A 25366-nucleotide genomic window follows, 5' to 3' on the forward strand; every position below is an offset into this window, starting at 1 on the left:
GCTCGTCATGCTCAGAGACCCCCTCACCAACAGCACATCCCCTTGCACCATGTCCCTCTAGGCCGGCAGAGCATCACCAGCATCCTGGCCGACCTCAGGTGCCAGGTGTCCTTCCTACAAGACATGGCCAGGGCCCTCCGCGGGGAGGAGGAGAAGGTGAGCCGGCAGCAGTCCCCGAGGGGCTGCGGGGATGCCAGTTTGGGCAGGGAGGGGGCAGCGAAAGGGTCCCCGTGCGGGAATGACACAGGGGGCTGTGCCCTCACCGCCCCCACTGCCGTTCCCAGATCAGCAAGGTGGAGGATGCTCCCAGAAAGATGAGGGGGGCTGGAGCCGGCAGAAAAGCAGACGGCAGCGGCCAGATGACCCGACAGCCGCGGTAAAATGATGGGAGAGGGTTTCCTACCCCGCAGGGCTGCGAGGGAGCCTGGGGTCTGGGAGCATCCCAGTTTGGGGTCCGAGGGACACCCCCACGAAGGCTAAGCCTGCCCCTGCCCCCGTCTCGCTGGCCAGGCCCAAGGGACAGAAGGTCAAGGCAGAGCGCAAGGAGCTGGGGAAGCAGCAGGAGCCGACCCAGGCCGAGCTGGAGCAGTTTGCGGCTGAGTACGTGAATAACTTGGTGAGGGAGACAGCGCAGCAGCTGCAGGCAGAGGTGAGGCCCGGGGGCAGCGCTCCCAGCCCCCGCTGGCTAGGGAGGGTCCTGGCGGGGTCCCGGCCACGTCCCCTGGCTGGATGGGGCCATGGAGCCTCCACGGCACCTGGGCTTGTGGGCGGCATCCAGCCCGGCTCAGAGCTGATTCCTCCTCCCCTGCCAGCAGCCGGACGAGCCGAGGGTGACGGTGCAGAGCGGGGGACACGAGCACGCAGGGTGCCACTTCTGCAGCCCGGACACCAGGGTGCTGCTGGGGAAGCTCCTCCAGCGCTGCAAGAAGCTCGAGGAGCAGGTGGAGTCCCTGGCCCAGAAGGCGGGCGGCAAGGTGGAAAATTATCCAAAGTGGAGGAGACAGGTAAGGAGATGCGGTGTAGGGGGCTTGAGCTGCCAGGACCCCCCAGGCATTTCTGCTTGGCTGTAACGTAGGGGAGCCCCTCGCTGCCCCCCTAATTGGCTTGTCGGAGTCAGAAGAATGGAAGGGAATTAAAGCCTTTGAGCAAATGTCCTGCTTGCACTGAGAGCCCGTGGCCATCAGCCAAAATACCCTGGGTCTGTCCCCGCGGGGCAGCCACCCCCTTGCTCAGCACCGCCTTGTCCTCTTAGTCCCTGCAGCAGGACGAGCAGATCAAGTGCCTCCAGGCCAGCATCATGCAGCTCCAAAAGGACTATGAGAAGTTCAGCTCGGCCCTTGCAAACCTCCAGCAGGATCGCCAGCAGGAGCAGAATGACATCAAGGTGGGTGGCTGAAAGCCCCAAGCAGAGCCCAGGCTGGGACCCCAAGGGGTCTGTCCCCCTGCCACCCTGCTCGCAGCCCTGCACAGCTTCCCAGTGCCTTTCCTGGAGGTTTCTGATGGGGTGGGGAGGCAGGGGGTGCTCGGCTGGCCGGGGGGCAGCTCACGGGCTGCTGTCTGCCTTGGAAGGCTCTGTCCCAGGCCCTGGAGAGAATCAAGAAGCAGAAAGCAGACAAGGAGGAGCTGCTGGTGCTGGGAATCGATGAGGTACGGGCTCGAGGGGCCCTGGTGTTTTGGGCCAAGGGTGTTTTGGGCAGGGTGACAAACACCCCTTGTCCCTTGGGTGCTGGCTGGCAGAACCAGCCAGGTGGGGGGAGGATTTCCAGCCCGGCTGCAGGTCCCAAGCCAGGTCCCTCTGTCACTGCAAGTCCCTTCGGCTGGCGGGACCAACCCCACAGGGGTGATGGGGTGAACAGGGCCAAGTCTCCCACTCCTGTTGTCACTCCATCCTGTCTGCAACCACTCTCCTGTCTTTCCCCATTGCTAGAAAGCAGACAAAGACAAAGTCAGTCGCAGCCAGTTTGAGGCGTGTGTGGAGCAGCTGAACAAGGTGATGGAGGAGGTGACGGTCCAGGAGAAGTTCTTGCACCGGTTCCAGCAAGAGCTCCAGAGACAGATGGACTGCAAGGTGAGGGCTCGTCCCCTCCACGCAGCACTGGCACCCTGGGGGCCTGGCAGCCTAAGGCAGGATCCTTGCGAGGGTCCCCCCTCCCGGCTGTGCCCCCGGGGACCGCCATGTCCCATCCTGGGGTAGATGGGTGAGGGTGTCACCCGTCCACAGCTGGACCGCCGGGAGCTGGGGGCATTCCAGCAGCAGCAGGAGGAGCGGTGGAAGAACCTCAGCGGGCAGCTCCAGGAGAAGGCGCTGAAGCCAGAGCGTGACAGTGCCGCTGGGATTAGGAAGTGAGTGCGATGGGGACAGTGGTGGCTTTGGCAGTGCTGGCCCTGTTCCTGCTGGCTGTCCCGGCTCGTGCCGGTGTGGTACCTGGCGTGGACGCCATGTGGGCAGCGCCCCTGGGGATGCTGAGCAAGTGGCTGTGCCTTGTGCTCCTGCCAGCTGCAGCTTCGCAGCGATAGAGGCGGCACAATGAGGGGGCACGTGTGGGAGGAGCCCTCCTGAACCAGTCTTGGGGGGTGGGTGCAGAGGCTTTTTGTGGCTGGTGTGCAGGTGGGGCTGTGCCCCCCAGGAGCTCCCCAGCCCTTTTCTCCCCCCTCCAGGCAGCTGCTGCCTGGTTTCCATTGCCTGTCCTGTGACCGGCCCCTCAACATGCTGGCGCCTGGACCGTGAGTAACTGCCCCCCGAACAGGGAGCACCCCCCGACCCCTCCCTGGCGTCGAGTGACACATGGGGTGCCACCTGCCGGGCACTGAGCACCCCCATGTCCTGTCCCACAGGGAGCGGACGGGCGAGTGCAGATACCCCACTGTTCCGCGGAGCTGTGGGGGCCCACACACTGTCAGGCCCCCGCGCTTCCAGCCCCAACCGCCCAGCACCCCACGGCCATCCCAACCCAGTGCCCGCCGCCCCAACAAGGTAGGGATGGCAGAGGTGGGGAGGGGGATGCTGAGCCTGCGGGGGGATCTGTGCCTCAGTTTCCCCGGGGAGAGCTGGCTGGGGGAGGGTTGCTGGGGGACGTGGAATGGGGCCCCGTGTTTGGGTCACACGCTCTCCCCTTCCCAGAAGGACGCGATGCATCTGTCGGGCCAGGACGGCACTGATGGGAACCAACCGAACAAGCAGCCGTCTGTAACGGAGAGCCCTGGGCTGCCCTCAAGGCAAAGGGGGATGCCAGACACCACAACCTCGAGCAGCCAGCCAAGTATGGCCCTGTCAGGGCACCGGGGGGCAGAGGACACCCCGCTGTCTGGGGGGACGGGTCTGTGCCCACAGCTGGGCAGGGTTGGACGGGGGTCTGGGGTCTGGGCTGGGCTGTGGGGGCAGCACTGGCTGCTGGGGCAGCCGGTCCTCATGATGGAGATGGAGGGAGCTGGGGCGACATGTGGGGTGGTGCTGGGCAGTGGGGGACAACAGCCTGTGTGCTTCAGGGTGGGGGCAGGACCCTGTTGGTGGGTGTCTGTGGCTGACCCTGCCCCTCGCCCCCAGGCACCGCCTCCCCGCTGCTGTTAGCCGTGCTGAAGTGCCAACCAGCCTCATCTCCCGGACGCCTCACCCAGGCACCGAAGCTGCTGCCACACCGCATTAAATCAGCGCCCTGACAGCCGGGCAGGACGGGGGTCCCGGCCCCGGTCCCACCGCCCCGGGCGCTGAGCAGGCAGCAGCTGCAATAAATGGCGATGGGCAACCAAGCGCCGGTGTGGTCTGAGTGGGGGTCCCTAGGGCAGGATGGCAGAAAGCACCGCTGTGTTTGCTTTTTCAGGAGAAAACTAAATGCTAAAAAGGCTCTTTGGGGGTGCCCAGAGGTGGATCCAGTGCTATCCAGGGTCCCCCCGGAGGGATCACAGGTAGCAAACCAGTGGGCACCAGGGCAGAGCCAGCAAAGGCCCATCCCGCACCCCGGGTGGGGCTGAGGTGTCCATGGGCTTCAGAAGCACCCCCTGGCACTAACTGGGGGGACGGGGTGAGGGGGGAACCAGGGGGCTGTGGAAGAAGCCGGGCTGCCTGTTGGTAACCGGAGGAGCAGCAGCAGGTGCCGAGCTGCAAGGCCGGGCAAGGCCGAGCTGTCACAGGAGCTCAGGATGACAACAGGTTGACCACGAGCCAGCAATGTCTCCTGTGGCCAAGAAGGTCGATGGTACCTGGGGTGCGTGAGGATGAGGAGGAGTGTGGCCAGCAGGTTGAGGGAGGTGAATCCTCCCCTTCTGCTGTGCACTCATGAGGCTCCATCTGAGTTGTGTGTCCAGTTCTGGCACCCCACTTTAAGAAGGACAAGGAATTACTGGGGAGAGTCCAGCGGTGGGCTACAAAGATGCTGAAAGAAGCATCTTTCTGATGAGGAAAGGCTGAGAGAGCTGGGGCTGTTGAGCTGGAGAAGAGAAGCTGAGAGGGATGTGATCAATGGGATCAATATCTCAGGGTGGGTGTCAGAGGATGGACCAGACTCTGTTCAGTGGTGCCCAACGCCAGGGTGAGGGACAACGGGCACAGACTGAAACACAGGAGGCTCCATCTGAACAGGAGCAGAAACTTGTTTGCTGGGAGGTGCCAGAGCCTGGCCCAGGCTGCCCAGAGCGGGTGTGGAGTCTCCTCCTCTGAGACATTCAAAGCCCCTGGACCCAGCTGTGTGATCTGCTCTGTGACCCTGCGTGAGCAGGGGTTGGACGGGGGGCAGCGGAGCCGCCGGGGCTGGAGTCCGATCCCGGGCCCACCAGGGACTCCATTTCCCAGCAACAGCGAGAGAAGAAGGGAAGGGAAGGGAAGGGAAGGGAAGGGAAGGGAAGGGAAGGGAAGGGGTATGAGCTGGAGCAGCGGTTGGTGCCGCGGCGGCTGCTCCGTCCTGCAGCATCGCGGGAGGTGCTGTTCATCTCAGCGATTTGTGCATTTGGAGACTTCGGTTGAAGCCTTGAGCTACTGGAGAGTGTGCAGAGAAGAGCAAGAGAGCTGGTGAGGGGCTGGAACACAAGTGCGATGGAGCGGCTGAGGGACCTGGGGGGTTCAGCTGGAGAACAGGAGCTGAGGGGAGACCTTCTGATCTCTGAACTGCCTGAAAGGAGCTTGGAGCCAGGGGGGGTCGGGCTCTGCTCCCCAGGAACAAGCACCAGGACCAGAGGAAACAGCCTCAAGTTGCGCCAAGGGAGGCTGAGGTTGGATCTGGGGAACAATTTCTTCCCCAAAGGGCTGTGGGGCATTGGAACAGGCTGCCCAGGGCAGTGCTGGAGTCACCATCCCTGGAGGGGTTTGACATGGGGTAGTGGTGGACTTGGTAGTGTGAGGTTTATGGTTGGACTCAATGATCTCGAGGGTCTTTTCCAACCAGAATAGTTCTGTGATTCCGGGTGTGTTTAAGGCTGAGCTGGAGCCTGGTTTTTGAGGGGCTTGGAGAGGGCAAAAAGCCAGGAGAGGGGAGTGGGTGGCTGGTGGGAGACGGGCTTCCAGGTACCGAGGATGGAGCAGAGCCCGGCAGCACCCGCTGCTGCAGCCCGGCCTTCCTGGGTGCGCTTCGGCTCCAGCGTCGTAGGAAGAGCCCTCAGCCAAAGCAATGGCCATGGGTGTTCCTGACGCTTCTCCCAGAGGCAGCAGCAGGATCTCGGCACAGGACTCAGGGCTCAGAGCGAGTTCAGGTGTTGCTGCTGTTTGGCTTTCAAAATGGCTGAGTGTGATTTTTCTTCCGGTAAAAACAGCCTCTACTGTCTGTTTGCTTGTCAGACAGGGTGTAGGTTATGTCACAATGTAGCCCAGAGTGATGTGCAATCCTGGGGGAATGTGCTGGCCCTAACCGGGGGGAATGAATGGATATATAGTGAAGTAAACTTGTGTGTGTTCAGGACGAACATCCCAGGCAACGACATCCAGTCGGGTAAGGAGATCTGCCATTACCTGCCCCCCTTCCCCACCATGGGCACTGGCTACCATCGCTTCATCTTCCTGCTCTTCAAGCAAGACCGCCGCGTTGATTTCAGTGAGGATGTTCGGCCCACGCCCTGGTAATTGAGGCTTTTGCTGGGCTGTTCATGCTCTCTTGGCCAGGCTGTTCTTGCATGTTCTGATGACATGGTTGTTACTGCTGGAGGAGAGCAAGTTCCTTTTAGTCTGCATGGTTGTTCAGGGCTGCTCTGAGTTTGTGTGTTGCCTGAAGCCACAATCCCAGCCCTGCAAGCACTGTGCTGTCCTGTTGCTTTAAACCAGGCTGTTAAGAAAGTGTTTTTTTTCCTGCCTGGAGCAGAAACGTGCAGAGAGCTGGAGAAGCTGGGAGAAGTTTTGACGTGCCTTCCTTTTCCACCTCTGTTTTATAGCCTCTGGGGTGCTGTGGGGAAGTAGTTGCCTGCTAAAGTGCTGCAAGAAAAGAGAATCACCTCAGCTCTTGTGCTTGTGTCTTGTTTCCAGCCACAGCCTCAAGATGAGAACCTTTAGCACGTTTGACTTCTACAGAAAGCACGAGGATGCCATGACCCCGGCAGGGCTGGCGTTTCAACAGTGCCAGTGGGACAGCTGCGTTTCCTGGGTCTTCCATCAGCTCCTCAGTGAGAAATGGCCCGTGCGGGGGGCTGGGGGAGCCGTGACGCAGCCCTGGGGGGAGGCACAGGGCCGGTGAACGAGCTGTGCCCGTGGGCTCCTGCTGGTCCCGGCACTGGTCTGGGAGCTGTTACAGCACAGCCTGGGCGCTTATGGAGCCGTCCTGCCCCAAACTAACAGCAGTCTGAGGAAACAACCTCTTAAACGCCCATTTGGAAGGAGCATTTTCAAATAACACTGAGACCCTTCACCACGGCGTGCTCCACCAGCCTTGGTGGGTGTGGGGGGGCCCTGGGGTTTGGATCTGCACCGTCTCACTATCGCTCTCTGTCACCCCTTTACAGATATGAGAGAGCCCGTGTTTGAATTTGTGCGGCCGCCTGTTTACCATCCTCCCCAGGTGAAGTTCCCACGCCACCAGCCCCTGAGGTACCTGGACAGGTACCGAGACAGCAAGGAGCCCACCTACCGCATTTACTAGGGCTGGGCCTCCCCTCGAGGTGCTCAGCTCTGTGCTGGCTGGAAGGGCTGGGCTTATCCTTCCTTGGAAAAATCATTAAATGAACCCAGATCAAGTATTCAGTGCTCCTTTCATTGAGCCTTTCCCTTCTATACTGCCCCAGGATGTGTTTTTGCAGAGCTGGAAGCTGACCTGCATTTGTTCCTGTTAAAGGCGGCAACTCCTTTGCCGCCCCAGCCCTCCAGGAACTGGGTCTTGGAGGAAAACACCCAAACTGCAGCACAACCTGGCAGCAAAAACCACGGGGAAAATCCAGTTTTCCTCAAGGGCCCCAAATCCCTAACCCCAGCAACCTTTCCTGCTGACACTGCTGGGTTTCTGTGCTGTGTTCCCCAGAATAAGGCTCAAGGGAGCTGCTGGGGAAAATGGCAGCCAGAGGGGTTGGTGTCCCAATGCCTGACAACCTTTGCTGTTAAGCAGTTCCCCAGATCCAACCTCAACCTCCTCTGGTGCAACTTGAGGCCGTTTCCTCTGCTCCTGGCGCTTGTTCCTGGGGAGCAGAGCCCGACCCCCCCTGGCTCCAAGCTCCTTTCAGGCAGTTCAGAGATCAGAAGGTCTCCCCTCAGCTCCTGTTCTCCAGCTGAACCCCCAGGTCCCTCAGCCGCTCCATCACACTTGTGCTCCAGCCCCTCACCAGCTCCTTTCTCTTCTCTCAACTCGCTCCAGCACCTCAAGGAATTTCTTGGCATGAGGGGCCCAAAACTGCCCCAAGTATTTGAGGTTTGGCTTCCCCAGTACCCAGTCCATGGGTCGGTCACTGCCCTGGTCCTGTTGTCCATGGGGCTGTGTGGTTCTGCAGGGGCTGGATGGGACAAATCCCCAACATTCGGTGTCAGGATGAGGCTTCCCGGGCTCAGGCCAGGTTGGGGTCACTCCGGGGAGGGTTTGTTGCCAGCAGCAGGCAGACAGGAGTGTGTCGGGGCTGTGATGCCAGGTACTGGGCAGGTCCCTTTGCAAACCCCACAGCGTCTGGTGGGAAAACAGAGATTGGAGAGGGGTTTGGGCTGTACCCAGTTCTTTGGTGTTTGATAAGCATTCGCCATGTCAAATGACCAAACTGAAATTCCTGATCATCTGGAGGATGAGCAGTTCCCATCCACCCTCATGGGGAAGAGGCAACATCCCAGCTGGGGGGCACCAGCAGCTCCAGACCGTGGCAGCTCCGCAGAGGCCGTCTCGGGGCTTTTTTCAGTGCACCCTGGAGTTCGTGGTGGTTGTTTTTATTAGGGTGTCCAAAGCCCGTTTTAAGTTGTCTGAGAGCACCCCCTCCTGGGCATGGCAGAAAAGCACCGAGGAGAAAACTGAAGGAAGAGCTGCTGCTGGGTGTTCTGGGCCATCTTGCCTAAATCAGCGTCTTGAAGGTGGCTCTGCATCCTGCCAGGTGCCTGACAGGCGGTACGGAGACACCCAGAAGGAAAGGACACTGTTTTCCCACTCTGAAATCAGGCAGAGCAAACACGGGAGAAGATGGACGAGCTCGGGGACCTTTCCAGCTATGTGAGTTTATTTTGACAGTGTGGGACTTCTCCAGCCGAAGTGAAATTCCATAGTTCTCTCCAGGCTTAGCAGCTGCTCTGCACTGAAGTAGACACACACTTCGACAGCAGCCTTGACAAAGCCCATGCAGAAGGTTTCAGTGTTTTAAGCCAAGAGGCGTGTGGGCTTTCCAAAGAGGTTTGAAACTCCCCCGGGGGCAGCCGAGCCCCGGGCCCGCTGGGGACTCCATTTCCCAGCACCGGCGAGAGAAGGGCCGGGCCGGGCCGGGCCGGGCCGGGAAGGGCCGGGCGGGGCCGCTGCGGGCGGGGCCGGGGCTGCCGTGAGCCCGGGGCCCGGGACGAGGCGGCCATGGCCACCAGCCCCGCGCGCGCTGGGGGCCTTGGGCGCGAGGGCGCCCCGTGTCGCGGCCACGGGACGCGGAGCGGCGGCGGTTGGTGCGGCCGGTGCGGTCGGTGCCGTTTGTGCGGTTGGTGCGGTCGCTGCGGTTGGTGCCGCGGCGGCTGCTCCGTCCTGCAGCATCGCGGGAGGTGCTGTTCATCCCGGCGACTTGTGCGTTTGGAGACTTCGGTTGACGCCTTGAGCTGCTGGAGAGTGTGCAGAGAAGAGCAAGAGAGCTGGTGAGGGGCTGGAGCACAAGTGCGATGGGAGCGGCTGGGGGACCTGGGGGGAGACCTTCTGATCTCTGAACTGCCTGAAAGGAGCTTGGAGCCAGGGGGGTCGGGCTCTGCTCCCCAGGAACAAGCGCCAGGAGCAGAGGAAACGGCCTCAGGTTGCGCCAGGGGAGGTTGAGGTTGGATCTGGGGAACAATTTCTCCCCCAAAGGGCTGTGGGGCATTGGAACAGGCTGCCCAGGGCAGTGCTGGAGTCACCATCCCTGGAGGGGTTGGGCACGGGTAGTGGTGGACTTGGTAGTGTGAGGTTTATGGTTGGACACTTTTCCAACCAGAATAGTTCTGTGATTCCGGGTGTGTTTAAGGCTGAGCTGGAGCCTGGTTTTTGGGGGGCTTGGAGAGGTCCGAGCAGCAGGGAGCCAGCCGGGGGGGCGGCAGAGGGACGTAGGTTGAACAGCAAGTGGGGAAATCCTCCTGTCCCTGCAGGTCGGCGTGTGGACGCGACCAAGGATCTTCGGTCCCCCCCTGGGGGTTGACATTGGAGGAATCTGCGGAGAGACCGTCTTGAGCAAGGGAAAGCCCGGCTCTTGCGATGGTGAGTGTGACGGGTGCTCAGGCAGGCCCGGGAAATGCCCAGTGCTGCCCTGGCACTGGTTGGGAGGCACGAGCCGTCCCGAGGGCTGGGGGCTTCTGCCCAGCTGGCAGGCAGGAGGGGCTGAGCCCCCTGGTGTCACTGAAGGGGTCACATCTCGCTGCTCCCCCGGGCTTTCAGCTGCCATTTCCCAAGCAGCGCGGGCGGGACGAGGGCGTTGCTGGTGCTGCTGGGTTCTCGGGAGAAACCTGCCTCTGGCTTGAGCGTGCTGACAAAGTCCAGCTCAGGCTCGCTTGGTTTTCTAATGAGGGAATTTGTCTTTCTCCACAGGCTACGCAAGCCAAGAGAGGTTTAAGTGGTAAGTACACTGGCCTGGTCTCCTTTCACTGTGCGTAGGTGCTTTGGTCTGCTGGGAACGCCTGGGGTGGAGGAGGGGGACACTGGGATGAGGTGGCAGCCCTGGCTACCGCAATGGTCACCATCTGTGTGTGGAAGGTGCAGCTCAGGGCATCGTGCCATTCCTGACCCAAAGATATTCACCTGCCTCTCCAATCAAAGGGATTTAGTTCCTGGGTTCCTGTATTCTGTGGTTGTGGGTTTTCCCAAATCTGGGGGAGAATATATATGTTTATTTCAGTTCTTCCCCTCCCCTGCTCCCTAACTGCTGGTTTAGAGGCCTCTTGCTGCCCTTGACACTGGGAGCTTCTCTGCACCAGCTCGATGAGCTCACCTGCCTCAGCACCTTGACTTTGTCTTGTTTCAGGCTCTATGGATGACACCCTTGAGGACCTTTGGAGATATGATGGTAAAATGAAGCTTCTCTGCAGCTGCAAGGGCAGCATCGTGGTCCTGGTCCTCCCTTCCTGGGAGCAGGAGCTGCTGGTGCAACAGCCCTTGATGCGCGAGGGGCTCCAGTTGTGAGGGGGAGGCAGCGGGGAGCAGAGGGGAGAGCCGGGTTCCCAGAGCCAGAGGCCACTCAGTAGGTTGGCCGTCGGTCTGGGGAGGTGAAGGAAAGTTTGTCCATGATTAAAAGCCTCTGTGGTCCTTGAGAAGCCGACAAATCCCCCCGTGGAGCGCCCAGGCCGGGGCTATGCCCGTGTCCATCATCCTGATCTCTCCCTGTATGTTTCCAGCTGAACCCCGTTGTACAGCCGGTGGGAGAGCCTTGAAGACCAGCATGCGGGTCACCAAGGAGTGAGTGCCTTTCAGATCTCTGCGTGCTCCCCACGTCCTCCTGACCTGCCCCGTCCTCAGCTTCTGCACCCGCTCTCTGCCCCGACAGGTTGCCTGCGGAGGTTTGCAATGTCCCTGGAGAGGACAAGGCAGCTGCAGGGGTGAGCCCTGATGTGGGGAGAGAACCTGGATGTCCTGAGGGCTGGGGCTGAGGTGTCTGGCATCACTGGCAGGGGCAAAAAGCCGGGAGAGGGGAGTGGGTGGCTGGTGGGAGACGGGCTTCCAGGTACCGAGGATGGAGCAGAGCCCGGCAGCACCCGCTGCTGCAGCCCGGCCTTCCTGGGTGCGCTTCGGCTCCAGCGTCGTAGGAAGAGCCCTCAGCCAAAGCAATGGCCATGGGTGTTCCTGACGCTTCTCCCAGAGGCAGCAGCAGGATCTCGGCACAGGACTCAGGGCTCAGAGCGTTTCAAGTACCAAAATCCCCCCCGTCTCAGCCCCCATGCGCTGCAGCCGCGGCCCCAGCACCAGCCTCCCAAGGGAGAAGCAGTGCTGAGGCATCCGCAGCGCTCGCCCTGTGCCCGTCCTCATCCTCTTGCTTTCCAGGACGAGGACGACTGGGACTGGGATTTCCTGGGGACATCGAAACCCAGTTCTGGCCCAGGGAAGATGCCCGTGAAACGTGGCACTGAGCGCAGCTCTGAGACAACAGCAGAACAGAGCAGCAGGAAAGGTAAGCAGGTTGCTGGATGCCTCCTCCTTGTAGGAAAGGAATCGGCAGCCTGGCTGAGTGTGTGTGAGGTCCAGGCTGATGAAATGGAAAGCCACCCAGTCCCATCTCTGATTAAGCAGTGCGGTCATTCCTAGAGCAGCTTGAGAACGGGGTTGGTTGTGCCACAGCTCAGGGAGTGCCCCAGGTTACAGAACTGGCCTTTCCTTTCCGGGAAGGGAGGCTCAGATCTTCCCTTGGGCCTCACCCGGCCTGTTGTGCACGGTGCCAAAGGAGAACAAGTTTTCGGGGTCAGGATTTGGGTGGCTGTAGCATCCCCAGTCCACCGCAAAGCCCAGCGGGGGCACGTCTGGGTGGGTCCTGGCTGCACTGGGCTGTGTTACAGGCACTCGCCCCTCTTGTTCCTGCAGTGGGGATGCTCATGGGTCTGATAGTCCCCTCAAATGGCCCTTTCCCCCCATAAATCCACTCTGGACACCAGTAGCAGCCGGTGGGTTGTGGCAAGGGCCAGGGTGTGTTGGTAGAGCAGGGGCTTTGGGTGAAGAGGGGCAGGAACGATCCGATTGGAAACTTGCAAAGCTCAAGAAGCTCCTGGTGTTGCCAGAGCTGGAAACCCCAGTGTCAGTGACCCCCAGCCATGTCCCAGCAGTGGCTGCAGGGGCACAGGGCAGGCAGTGGCGCGTTGCCGCTTTGTCACTTGCTGTGAGGTTCAGTCACGGAAAAGACATTGAAAAAGGACTTCGCAAATGGTCCAGGGAGAGAAGAGCAGGCAGGGCTGCTTTGATCTCTTGTTGTTTAAAAACCAAACCCCACCCTGCTCAGACCTCCTCCCATGTGCCATCCCATCCCCAGAGCTGCCCCCACGCCAGACGCCCCTGCGCACCGTGGCCCCGGTCCAGAGGAGGAAGACGTCGATGTTCGAAGATGCTGAAGACGACGACCTGTTGGATGTGCTGAGACATGACAAAGGCCCAAAAAAAGAGTAAGGGCAGTGAGGAGGTGGTGGCAGTAACGCAGGGGGTGGGCTGCGCGTTGAGCTGGTGCCACCGTGCTGGGGGGGGATGCTGGAGCTTCTGCCCGTGGGTCCCAGCAAGGGGCAAGAGCAGCTGGTTTGGCAGAGAAGAGCCAGAGCAGCCTGACCAGGCTGTGTGAGGAGGGACAGCCCTGCCTCTGCGAGAAACCATCTGCCACCGTGTCCCCACAGAGAGGAGCTCCGGCCAGCGCGCTCCACGCTGGACGACTTGTTCGGACGAGGCTCCGCGGCCAAAGTCCTGGAAAAGCCAGGTACGGGAGAACATAGGGAGTTCAAAGTGGATAAAAAGTCCCAGAAGCAGGCAGGTGAGCGCAGCCAGGGACGCTGGGCAGGTCTGCAGAGGTGACAGCATTGGCTTGGGCTAGCGAGCTTGATTTCTCGTGGCCTTGCAGGGGAAATGCCCTTTCTGTCGGGTGAGCAGGGCGGTCCAGGGGCTCTGGGTCAGCGCGGGAAGGCGGCTCATGCACAAGTGTTGTGCTCTGCCCTCGAGGCAGCCTGGCAGGGGGAGGAGGAGGAGGGGAGGGCTGGTGTCTTTGCAGCAGCTGCTCCTCTGGGCGCTGACTCAAGGCTCCTTGTCTGAACAGAGGAGGAAGAGCGCGGGGACAAGAAGGAGCTTGTCTTCGGAGAGTACAAGCCCTCGATGGGCTCCAGGCCCGCGGTCCAGCCGGCGATGGGGCAGTTGGTGAGGTACGGTGCTGTGCGTGTGTCTGGAGCGTCGCTGTCCCTGCGGGGGAGCAGGCAGGTCCCCGGGTCCCCTGGCAGGCAGGTCTGCAACTGCTTCTCCTTCCTCAGGTTTTCTGCCAACAGCAGCAGCGAAACAAACCCAGAGCCCCGCTCCACACCTCGTCCTCCCCGCAGACGGAACCCCGTGCGGAGGAGAAGGGCCGGAGACGACTGGCTGGGCTGGGAGGATGAGGATTTCATGGACCCCGCCAGCCAGCTCGGGGCTGCAGAGGAGGCAGCGCCTAAACCCGACCCAATGGACTGGCTGATCGATGCCTTGGCTCGCAGGAGAGCCGAAGAACAGGCCAAGGCACAGGAGACAAAGGCCGAGCCCACGGAGACCCAGGAGAAGAAAGCCAAGCCCTCAGAGACTGAGGAGAAAAAGGCCGAGCCCTCGGAGGCCCAAGAGAAAAAGAACGAACCCTCGGAGGCCCAAGACACAACGGCCGAGCCCTCAGAGACCGCGGGCGAAGGGCCGGGTCCCCGCTCTCCCGGCAGGTAAAGGCCCGGTCAATGGCCGCAGCGCTGCCGTCTGCTCCACGTGTGGCTGCTGCAGCAGCAGCTCTCAGCAGCGCTTGCCTCAGATTGACCCAATTCGTGTTAAGCACTTTCTCGTATCCAGTTGGGGTAATGCCGCGGGTCTTTGTCCCGCTGATCCAGCCCGCAGTCCCGTTCCCCTCGGCAGGTTCAGACTTGTGCCGTCCCAATGGGGCTCAGAAGGGAATTGCAGCCCCAGTGCCTGGAGCGGTGGGCAGGGGGTGCGAGCTGGGGGTGCCCGGGGAAGGGGGCGCATGCAGCCAGGGGAGCACCAGGGACGGAGCTGTTGGCGTCTCTGCTCCCTCGGCAGCCAAAAGGCTGAATCCTGCCGCAGGCGAGCGGGACGGAGGTTTCACCTGCGAGGCAGGAACTGGCGTTGGGGAGGGATCTTGTCTTTCGTGGCCTCCTCGGCTTGACCACTTTGGGTGCTTTTTGCTTGCAGCCAGCTGGCCGCCTCCCCAGCAGCATCGGACTGTCGGGCAGAGCTGCTGAGCGCCCAGGCCCGTGTGGCAGAGCTGGAGAGCCAGGTGAGCCCCAGCGCCTGCTGGATGGGGCCCATGGGTGACCCAGGGGGAGGAGAAGGGGCCAGGTCTGCTCCAAACAGCATCAGGGTGATGGGAGAGAGGAGGAACCTCCCTGTGCAGAGATGCCGACAACGGCCACCGAGTGCTGCTGTGGGTGTTCTGTCCCCGGGGCAGCACAGGAACCTTCTCCTGGGTGCCCGGCAGGTCCGGATGCTGGAGGAGGAGCGGGCGCAGCAGAAAGTGTTATTGGAGAGTGCCCAGCGGCAGCACCAGGAGCACCTGGATGTCCAGGAGAGCAGCCACAGGTACCGGGCTCTGGCCTGTGCTCCCCTCCTCCGGCAGGTCCTTGCCCACAGCCCCGTCCATCTCCCCTGGGGGGACAGTGCTGGGGCGCCTCCCAAATCCAGCCCTGAGTGGGTGACAAGCAGAGGGGTCTGTCCCTTTGCCAGCACGTCCCCAAGCAGGGCACCGCACTGGGCAGCAGCAGAGGGTTCAGGGCTCAGAATGCAGAGAGCGAAGCTGCCCCTGCCTCAGTTTCCCCACGCACACAGCAACACCGATCTGCTGCTAAATCCCCATGTGCCCTTTGGGTGCACAGTGCCGCGTGCTGCAAGGAAAGCAACACTCGTTCGGTGCCGTGACCCCTTACGGGCTCTCTCCCGGCAGGACCTCAGTGAACGTAATGAAGGACAACTATGAGCAGCAGGTGGAGATGCTGCGGCGGCAGAACGAGCAGCTGGTGGCTCAGCTGCGGCAGGAGCGGCAGGACACGGCGCGGGATCGGGCAGAGCTGCTGGCACAGCACCGGCTGGAGCTGCAGCAGCTGCGGGAGCAGCACCGGCTGGAGCTGCAGCAGCTGCGGGAGCTGCAGAGGTGAGAGCGGCACGAGCGGCACGTGGTGCCGGTGCCCCCGGTCTGGGTGAAGGAACCAGGGAACAGTTTGGGGAAACGGTGGAAGGAGAACGGAGAGTCCAGAAGCGCTGGGTTGAGGGCAGCCCAGTGGCTTTTGGAGTGGGGATTTGCTTTGCAGGCAGAGACAGGGAGATCTGGCTGGAGGCGTCATTCCGAGGGAATGCATTGCATTTTGAAAGATGCTGAAACCCCTGTTTTCCCTCCCCCAGATCCCTTTTATTCAGAACAATGAGTTGCTGATGTCAACACAGTTTGGGTCAATAAGTAGTCTGGTTGTGGTAGAAAAGCCCATAACCCCCAGATGTGGTCCATCCCAGATGGGGATGGCAGTCCGTGGGATGCCCCGTGACAGACCAGCCTGCCAGCTCAGCTCCTGGGACCTGGTTCTCAGCCCCACGACTGAGCCTCTTGCATGGTGCCCGTCACGGGGAGCACCAGTTTGTAACAGCCCGTGGTGGGCTCCTTCCCCATGTCCTGCAGGGAGTCTGTCGAGGAACTGCGCAAGAAACACGAGGAGCAGCTCCAGCACATCAAGTGGCTGAAAGAGAGAGAGATGGATGTGCTGACCGGCACCATTACACACATGAGGTACCGACAGCCGGTGTCGTGTCCCCACGTTGATCCCTGGCCGCGGTGTTCCCTGACCTCTGGGGAACCAGGCCCGGAGCACGGGAGGAACAGGGGCCATCCTCTCTCCCACCCGCTGCCCCCAGGGATGCTGAGCTGTTGTTTAGGATCTGTCCTTGCTCCCTGAAACAGCAGCTGCATCTTCCTACTGCTCTGCTCTGATCCCGAGAGGTTCGGGGCAGGGCTGCCCGGCCCATGGCCCGGCACACTTCCCCCTCTCCTTCACAGTGAGACAAAGTGTGTCCCCCAGGGTGACCCTCCCCTGGCTCCTCTGCACAGGTCTCTGGACAGCATCCTTGAGAGGATGGAGAAGTTCTCCAGTGACCTGCAGAACGTGTGCAGGAGGAGCATGGAGGAGGAGCAGAGCCGTGTCCAGGAGCTGGTGGCCAACACGCAGGCCAGGCTGGGCGAGCAGACTTGGCTGCTGGAGCAGGTGAGCCCACGCTGTGTCCTCTGCCCGGGCCAGGCTCCTGGCTGGGTCCGGGGCGTTTCTCTGGCCCACTGGAGGTCCCTGGCCTGGAGCCCGTGAATGGCGTCTGGCCCTGCAGCATCTGGCAGGCTCACGGGTGGGTCCTGCTCAGCGGGGAGACGTTCAGCGCTGCCTGCTTGTGACAGAGATGTCACTCAGGGTGGTGAGAATGGGGGTGTCCCAGGAACAGGCTCCACCAGCCCCTTTCAGCTGTTGACTGAAGCGTCAGTTGCCTCTGTCTCTCCCCGTTACCCGTGAGGAGTTTGGGCAGCCAGAGCAGGCGCAGCCGCCTCTGTTGTGAGTCTGGGGAGAGGAAACCCGCACGGTGGGTGAGGCAAAACCTCCCTGTGCCATGGGGATGTGTCTAGAGCCGGTTCTGCTCTCCGCGGGGCTGTCCAGAGGGGACATGTGGCACAGACAGTGTGGCAGAGCTGCATTTTTCAGGGCTGCCAGGGTGGCAAAGGACCACTCAGGCTGGGTATTTCCAGTGCCGAGGAACTGCATTGTGGTGAGCGTGTTTGAGGGTGTGCAGCACGGTGAGGGGCTCCATCCGTTCTGGGCAAGGAGTGTGTGTGTGTGTCCGGTCCCAGCTCTGCCAGCCCTGCTCCCCACAGGCGGGTGGGTGGGTGAGGGCTGTGCTGGAGCACCGGGGACTGTTGCTCTGCACCCAAAGCGGCCACACGAGGAGCTCAACAGGGGCTCTGCCTCCCCTTGGGAAGACGGGAGATGGTGTCCAGGATGGGGCAGGTGATGCATCAGTTTCCCCCATGCCCACCCTAGGAGCGGGCAGAGCTGAAGATCCAGCGCCAGGAGCTGAAAGCCAAGGAGGAGCAGCTGGCGAGAGACAGGCAGAGGCTGGACGAGGCCTGGCAGGAAATGCGGCTGGAGAAGGAGAAGGTGATCGGGGCCGTGCAACCTGTCCAGAAGCAGCAGGAGATGATTAGAAGCACAAAGGAGGTATGTGGAGCATCTGTGCCACGGTTCGCAGCCGTGCATGGGCCCTCAGCACAAGCCAGGGTCTCACACCCCTCCTGAACTCGTGAATCCTGTGCCGGGAGGGGAACAAGGGGACGCCCAGAGGGGCCCCAGCGCAGGGCAGCGAGGGTCCCTGTCCCCAACCTCCCCACCCGCTCTGCCTTGCAGCTCTTGGCCCAGAAGCACGCAGAGGGGGAGCGAGCCCTGGGGGAGGCACGCAGGATGCACTCCGAGTTCTGGGACAAGCTGCAGGTCCTGCAGCAGCAGGAGGAGCAGCTGAAGCAGCAGGAGGAGCAGCTGAGGCAGGAGAAGGAGCAGCTGAAGCAGCAGAAGGAGCAGCTGAGGCAGGAGAAGGAGCAGCTGAAGCAGGAAAAGGCCTCCGTATCTTCCATGTTCAGTGCCCAGATGCAGCTGCTGAAGTTCCAGGCCCAGCAGGTGAGGTGGGGGGAGAGCGGGGCTGGAAGGGGCTGCGGAGCCGCTGGGGGAGCTGGGCTGGCGGAACCCGATGGGGCCCTGAGAGCCGGGGGGTCTCCTGAGATCATGGCTGAGCCCTGGGCTGGGCCGGGTGGGCTCGAAGAAGCCGCGGGCAGCCAGAGCAGTGACACCAGAGACAAGGAGAGGGGGATGCTCGCAGCTTGTCTCAGGCTGGCTCCACGTCCAACCCGAGATGGACATCGTCCTTGGCTCGGAGGGGTTGCCCTCTGCTCAGCCCGTCCCTGGGTGGGAGATGCCGGCTCTGCTGGACTCTGGCTTTGTGGTGTCCCCATTCTGTGCCGTCGGGTCCCCGCTGGGTCTTTCCCCAGGCAGGGACACTCTTGGAGGCTTCCCCCATGGGTCTTGCTCAGGCTGCGAGGTTCTGGGCTCTGGAGGAGCACAGGGAGGGGTCCCCTTCACGGGGGACATGGCACGAGGGAGGCTTTGGGATACTTCTCTTGTTGGTGAGCAACACCTTGGACTGTGACCCTGTTTCTGTGGCACTTTCTGGGATCCATCCCACGCATCCTTCCTCTCTTCTCAGGGGGACAAAGAGTTAGAGACGCAGAGAATCTTCTTGGAGAACCTGAAGAAATTACGATACAACACTTCACGGCTGTCAACAACCCCTCCATCCTCCTCCCGTTCTGTGGACGATACCATTGAGTACACGCATGCATTAATAGGGGCCCTGAGGAAAGCATCTCCACCTGTGCAAGTAGTCAATCTGTCCTCCATTCTCCGGCCTCCCATTACTTTCAAGACCCTTTAATCAGGCTCTGCCCCAGTGTCCATTCTGTCAGCTCTGCTTCTGTCGTGACTTGTAATAACATCGGATGCGAGACTGTGGGTACGCGTTAGAGGCCTCAAGGACTTCAGGAGTTCGCTTGGACACATTAGCGAGGATGCTTAATAAAAAGAAAGGGAGGACTGTTGCAGAATAAGTTTACTCACTTAAATTCCTTTAGTTGTATTCTATGCTTCGACATATCGAGATAAGGACAGAGAAAAAACTGCCTGGAAGACAGAGGAAGAGAATCCAAGAAGAAACAACTAAGGCCCCAGACCCAAAATTACCACTGGACCAACAGGCTCGTGAAAGATGCGTGAAGAGCGGGTGCACAGACTGGGGGGGTTTACAAGCCCAAGTCTCTTTCGTCTCACGCTCCTCCTGCTGAGAGGCCCCACGTCCAGACTGTTTCTTTGCTGTTATGTGGTTATTTATGGAGATCCCGAGGAAAGCGCCCTGCAACACTTCACCTCTGCCCGCGTCCCGACCGTCCTCCCTTCTCTGGATGAAGAGAAGCCGCTAAATTAATGTGGACTCTGGTAAAGTTACAAAGACGTACCCATCATTAACCCATGACGTGCTAAATGCTTTCTAACCAGCTGCAAAACGAGGGGATATTTTTCAAGTTTTAAATCCTTCTGCCTGACAAAGAGACCGCAAGATTAAGGAACACCTTGTTTAGAAGCAGAGCTTAGCTTATATTTGACTAGTAATTAATAGTAAGAAACTCATCCGTTATAACTCACTTCATACTAACCTTATGGTAGCTCACAGGAAAGAGACTGGGGAACCACCTGGTGATAATGTGAATAGAGAAACCTTGCTGACATATTATAATCAGTCACCATTGTATAAATTAAATGATGAGGAAAAATGGCCCCTGAATGAAACTCTGAATGATGCCACGTTAACGTTCTTCTTGAAGAGAGAAGGCAAGTGCAGTCAAGTGATGGACGCTGATATGTTTTCACTTTGCGAAAACACCCAGAGTGGCAGGCAGAATGTGGTATTAACTTGCCACCCCAGGATCCAGCTGTGTTCACGTTAAAAAGGGAGCAGAATAAAGCTCAGGAGAAGCTGAAACCATGTTGTTCAGCATGTAGAATAAGACAGAAAACTCCCCTGATGAGAGGGGAGGGTGAGAAAGAAGACTGCGTGTCCCCACAGGGCGTGGAATTGAAGAGGATGTGCCTTCAGCTTCCGAGGTGGTGAAACTGTGCAGAAAGAAGAGAAAAACATGGAAAAGAAACTGAGATTTTAGTTGAGACTGGAACATTTGCTTTGCTTTTTAATCAGGAATTGATACCATTAGATGAAGATTTTGTACCTGTGGTGGGAGCTACTGGCCAAGGAGACAAAGCTTTCTTCATCAGCCAATCCAATAGAAACTGGAAAACAAAATGCAATTCCTAAGTTCTTATCTATGTCCAGATCTCCAAAACCGTTACGGAGACGAGACTTAGGAAAACAATTGCAAGCAATAATAACATTCAAACAAGGTGAAGTGACAAAATGGAATTCCTAAGTTCTTATCTACGTCTGGGTCTCCAAAACCGTTACGGAGACGAGACTTAGGAAAACAATTGCAAGCTATAATAACATTCAAACAAGGTGAAGTGACAAAATGCAATTCCTAAGTTCTCATCTATGCCCAGGTCTCCAAAACCGTTACGGAGACGAGACTTAGGAAAACAATTGCAAGCAATAATAACATTCAAACAAGGTGAAGTGACAAAATGCAATTCCTAAGTTCTCATCTATGCCCAGGTCTCCAAAACCGTTACGGAGACGAGACTTAGGAAAACAATTGCAAGCTATAATAACATTCAAACAAGGTGAAGTGACATTCCAGATAAAAGAACAGCCACAGAAATCAAAGAAGACCGTATGCAATGCACTGCAAGTTTGCTGAATTGGGTGAGATGCAGTGGGTATCGAGCTTCCCAACAGAAAGCCCAGCTGATCCAGTGCCAAGTGACTTATCTGGGATTCGAGATCTCCGGAGAGCACCAGAGCTGGGGATGGAGCGACAAGAAGCTGTTTGCCGGACACCAGAACCTGCAGCGGTAAAAGAGCTCCGGGCGTTTCTTAGAATGACACCTTGGTGCAGACTTTGAGTTTATAATGATGGACTTGGAGTAAAGCCTTTCTATGAACCGTGAAACAAAAGGACTTCCAAGTTGAATTGGACAAGAGAAGCATCTGAGGGCATTTGCACAACTCAACAAAGAGCCTGGGTCTCCCAGATATCACCAAGCCATTGGAGTTATGCTCACACGAAAGGCAAAGCATTGCTCTGCGTGTTCTGGCACAGCAACTAAGAGCTCAGAACCGAGCGGCTGCTGCTTCCCTAAGCAATCAGATGAAGTGAGCCAAGGCTGGCCTGGATGTCGTGGAGCTGTGGCAGCTCTTGGACTCGCTGTACAGGAAGCTCCTGAGTTCACCATGGGACAGAAAGTGTCCCATACAGTCCCAGCCGTACTGGAACAAAAAGGTACCCATGGGTTATCTGCCTCAAGATTCCTGAATACCAGGCAGTACTGGTGGACCTAGACGATGTGAATATTGTCGCTACCAACATTGTCACTGCAGCCCCTTTCCTCAGTGGGTCTGTTTCAGAGCCTGTGGTCCAGGATTGCTTGGAAACAGTGGGAGCTGTTTCCTCCAGCAGACGGGATTTAAAGGAACAGCCGCTGGAAGACGCTGAAGACTCCTGGTTCTCCGCTGGAAGCAGCTTTGTAAAGCAAGGAGTACATAGAGCTGGGGATGCCCTAACAACTACCCACGAGGTAATCGAAGCCAAACCTTTGCCTCCTGGGACTTCTGCCCGGACAGCTGCGCACACACGAGCTTTAGAATTATCCAAAGAGAAGAAGATTAATATTTGGACAGATTCCAAGTGTGCTTTGAGAGTGGTGCGTGCCCATGGAGCATTTGAAAAGGACCAAGTTTATTAACAGCACAAGAACAGATTAAATGAGATACTCCAGTTGGCGGAAGCTGTGCTGTTACTAGAAAAGTTGCCATCATGCATTTCAAGGAGCATCAAGAAGGAGACACTGATCAGGAAACTGGAAATAAACTGGCAGCTGATACTGCGAGACGAGCTGCTGGAAAGACAGAGAGAGCAATGAGAGTGATGTCTCTGAGCCCGGATGGCTGCCTCCTCGAACCAGCATCAGTAAACCCTACCTTGCAGTGCATTAACAGAGACCTTCTCAGGTTGGCCAGAAGCATTCCCCTGCCCAACTAGTAACGCTAGAACAGTAACTAAAGCTTTGTTAAATGAGACCGTACCCCGACTTGGGGTACCCGCTGTGATGTCCTCTGCTAGGGGGCCCCGTTTTGTTGCACAGGTAGTGCCGCAAGTCAGTAAAGCATTAGAGATCGATTCGCAGTTGCAGACTCCCTACAAGCCTTAAGCAAGTGGGCAGGTAGAAAAGAAAATGAGTCACTTAATGGAACAGCAGGTAAACAGAATTTGCCAGGAAGCTAACTGGAAGTAGAATCCAGCACTACCTTTAGCGCTGCTCAGAATGAGACGGAAGCCTCGAGCCAAGGAAAACTGAAGTCTTTTCTTTCAAGCCAATAGATGAAGTTTCTGTGAAAGCTTTTCCATGTCAGCCTTGAGAAGAGAAGTGGAATGGACTGCTCCAGCTGTTGCTGACGGCCTTTACCGCCATCAAGATTAAAGAACAACCCGCCTGGATTCACTGTTCAAGAGTGAAGAAAGCAGCAGATAAGAAACAGACGTTGGAACCAGTAGGACCTACCGCTTTCCAGTTCTCTCAGCGTTGATCTCAGTGACTCTAAAAGATTATGCTCTTTAATGCCTAAAGATCCAGTAGAAGCTGCTGTGGCTTGAACTTACCTGTCCTCTGTCAGAGGACAGCAGAGCGGGGACCCCAAATCGGGGTATGGTCTCATTTAACAAAGCTTTAGATACTTTTGCAGCTTTACTAGCTGGGCAGGGGATGCTTCTGGCCAACCTGAGAAGGTCTCTGTTAACACCAGCAAACCGCCTTTTCTAGGGAGTTTGGAGAAATCTAGTTGCTAATGTTGTCCTGCTACATTTCCTTTTCTAATTGTTCTCATTTGTACCATATTTATCATATTAAGATTGTTTTCCAGACACAGTTCACATTGCTGGGTCACTTGGTTCCAAATACTATATAAATTCACTCTTTCCTTTTAATTGGATATTGGGATAGAGCATCAGCTCCCCAGTGAGTTTACTGATGTTGGTTCGATAACATAACCATAATTTGGTTAACAATGTGTAAGGCTTCATTTTATTGATTCCTCTCCAATCCTGCACTAACTCTATAGCTTTACCGTCTAGTTTCTTTACTCGCATTCTATCAGCAGTCCAAACTGCAGGAAGTCACTTGTCCTTCTCTGGAGCCTCTGCTTCCTTCAGCTTTCCAGAAGACATCTTTGTGTTTTCCAGCACATCCTCCTTTCACCGCCCTGCAGAAACTCCTTGTGCCTCTGTGCCATCCCCAACACTGACGCCGTTCTCTTGGTCAATAGGAACTCAAAGGAGAAGATAGTGATACTGCTCTGAGGACAAAAACAAGTAGTACTAATTAACCACATGCTGACAGTAGATGTTCTGCCCTTCTTTCCGCTGCTCCTATTTTTGTAGCACTATCTCAAAGCATTTTGCAACTGTCAGTTATGGAGATTTGATGTGAAAACCAACAGGCGGTGGTGGCAGAAACTGGAAATTTGACCTGGAATGATGGAGTCAGTATTTGAGGGCAGAAATCAGTTGACCAAGGTCGTTGGGTCTTCATCGAGAACATGGAGAACTTGTGCAGCGACCTGCAGAACTGGGGGCTGTTGCTCTGCACACATCAGGGAAGTGTCTCCTCACCCTCCCCACTGGGCCTGGGGCCACGGTGCCCAAGGCCTGAAGCTTTTCTGACAGCTTCTCTCCCTGCCTTTCTCCCAGAGACCGCGCAGCAGCGGCTGAGCACGGCTCACCAGAGGAGATGGAGCGAACAGCCCCGCGAGGAGCTGCCCGACCGCCCTGTGACACCGCTGACCGCAGCCCAGGACCTCGGTGCCCCGACTGAGGGTCTCTCCAGCACCCTGGGTGAGGCTTCCACGCTCTGTGGGTGGGAAGGGACTTGTGGGGGGGCAGCTGCGCTTGTACCTGGGTCTCCGGAGGCTTGGGATGGTCCTGGGGGCTGGTTTAGTGCCCCTGTATATAAACCTCAGGTGTGAGTTGGCCTCCGCATCCTCTGCAGGGGCTCAGCGGAGCTCTCTGAGGCAGGGCAGTGCCCGGAGGGGGCAGGAGGGGAGAGGCAGGTGAGCTAAAGCCCGTTTGCCCTGGCTTTGTGGTGTCCCCATCCTGTGCCGTCGGGTCCCCGCTGGGTCTTTCCCCAGGCAGGGACGCTCTTGGAGGCTTCCCCCATGGGTCTTGCTCAGGCTGCGAGGCTCTGGGCTCTGGAGGAGCACAGGGAGGGGTCCCCTTCACGGGGGACATGGCACGAGGGAGGCTTTGGGATGCTTCTGTTGTTGGTGAGCAACACCCTGGACTGTGACCCTGTGTCTGTGGCACTTTCTGGGATCCATCCCACACATGCTTCCTCTCTTCTCAGGGGGATGATTACTGAGAAAAGGAGAAGATCCTCTTGGAGTCCCTGAAGAAAGCGCCATACAACACTTCACGTCTGTCAGCATCCCGTCCGTCCTTCTGCCCTTCTCCGGACCACAATTTCTTTGAGGTTACGCAGTTATTTCTGGAGATCCCGAGGAAAGTGCCCTGTGCACTTCACCTCTACCAGCGTCCCGGCCGTCCTCCCTGCTCCTGGCCACCATTCTTAGAGGGTTTCTTAGAGAAATGGGTTTAAAAGCCCAAGTCTCTTTTGCCTTGTGTTCCCTCCCCCTGAGAGGCCCCCAGCCTGGACTGTTTCTCTGCTGTACCTTTTAAGTTGTTTTTAATCTCAATTAAAGTATCTTTCTAAAGCGCAAACGTCTGAGACTCTGATACAGGGACCTTGAGGTCAAGAACATTTCTGTGACAGTTTGTGCGCATGAATCCGCGTGTGGCACTACTTTGCTGATGGAGCTGGGAAGGAAACACTCATCTTTCTCTGGAGCCAAAAACCACACGCGGTGGTTGGAGAAACAGCCAGTTTGACCTGGAAGGATGAAGCCAGAACTTGAGGGCAGAAATCAGTCGTGCCGGGTCCTTGGGTCTGGAGGTTGTTCCGGGGTGTTCTTCTGGTTTTTAAAGGCCTTCTTCCAGAAAACAACAATCCCAAGTGAAGTGTCCAGGCTGTTTTTCCCTCCCCACGCATTTCCCCGTGTGATCTGCTCTGTGACCCTGCGTGAGCAGGGGTTGGACTGGGGATCTGCAGAGGTCCCTTCAGCCCCACCAGGCTGGGATTCGGTGACCCTGCACTGCGGTTCCCCAGCACCCCCAGGATGTTCCACAGCCCACAGGAACTGCAGCTTTTGCTTTTTGGGCCGGTTTCTGAAAACCCCTGGCTCTTGTGCTGGGCTTCACCTCCCGTCCGGGTACCCCGGGGTGACAGCGGGGCCGCTCCGGTCCCTCCCGCGGGCTCTGCCCGGTCGGAGCAGCAAGGCCGGCGATGGGG

The 25366-nt window shown here is 58.3% G+C and overlaps 3 protein-coding genes across 15 annotated transcripts; all 3 read left to right on the forward strand.

The window, feature by feature from the left end:
* Positions 1-488: 488 nt before the first annotated feature.
* On the forward strand, positions 489-3747 carry LOC135575730 (arf-GAP with SH3 domain, ANK repeat and PH domain-containing protein 2-like). The gene is made up of 6 exons (XM_065034497.1): positions 489-649; positions 813-2068; positions 2222-2724; positions 2836-2974; positions 3122-3260; positions 3545-3747. The coding sequence occupies exons 3-6, from the start codon at positions 2708-2710 to the stop codon at positions 3655-3657; spliced, it is 408 nt and encodes a 135-aa protein (XP_064890569.1). The 5' UTR covers positions 489-649; positions 813-2068; positions 2222-2707; the 3' UTR covers positions 3658-3747.
* A 1482-nt stretch (positions 3748-5229) lies between these two features.
* Positions 5230-7149, forward strand: LOC135575729 (large ribosomal subunit protein mL38-like). The gene is made up of 3 exons (XM_065034496.1): positions 5230-6042; positions 6443-6579; positions 6916-7149. Exons 1-3 carry the CDS (start codon positions 5705-5707, stop codon positions 7050-7052), a joined length of 612 nt encoding a protein of 203 aa, XP_064890568.1. The 5' UTR covers positions 5230-5704; the 3' UTR covers positions 7053-7149.
* Positions 7150-8668: 1519 nt separating this feature from the next.
* Positions 8669-24724, forward strand: LOC135575725 (fas-binding factor 1 homolog). Of its 13 annotated transcripts, none has more exons than XR_010466984.1 (20): positions 8669-9205; positions 9686-9794; positions 10122-10149; positions 10555-10985; positions 11074-11694; positions 12544-12673; positions 12896-12975; positions 13309-13411; positions 13517-13945; positions 14427-14511; positions 14713-14813; positions 15175-15381; positions 15901-16008; positions 16327-16480; positions 17297-17473; positions 17660-17926; positions 18510-21544; positions 23206-23280; positions 23404-23856; positions 24365-24724. XR_010466984.1 is itself a non-coding variant. In XM_065034487.1 (19 exons), the coding sequence occupies exons 2-19, from the start codon at positions 9792-9794 to the stop codon at positions 18735-18737; spliced, it is 2382 nt and encodes a 793-aa protein (XP_064890559.1). In that variant the 5' UTR covers positions 8669-9205; positions 9686-9791; the 3' UTR covers positions 18738-22955. The 13 variants fall into 13 exon arrangements, 6 of the variants coding, with proteins under 6 accessions (XP_064890559.1, XP_064890555.1, XP_064890558.1 ...); XR_010466985.1 differs by having other exon boundaries at positions 23463-23856; XR_010466983.1 differs by having other exon boundaries at positions 23206-23856.
* The last annotated feature ends 642 nt before the right edge of the window (positions 24725-25366 follow it).

This window comes from Columba livia, chromosome 18 (genome assembly GCF_036013475.1).
Source record: "Columba livia isolate bColLiv1 breed racing homer chromosome 18, bColLiv1.pat.W.v2, whole genome shotgun sequence".
Lineage (NCBI taxonomy): Eukaryota > Metazoa > Chordata > Aves > Columbiformes > Columbidae > Columba > Columba livia.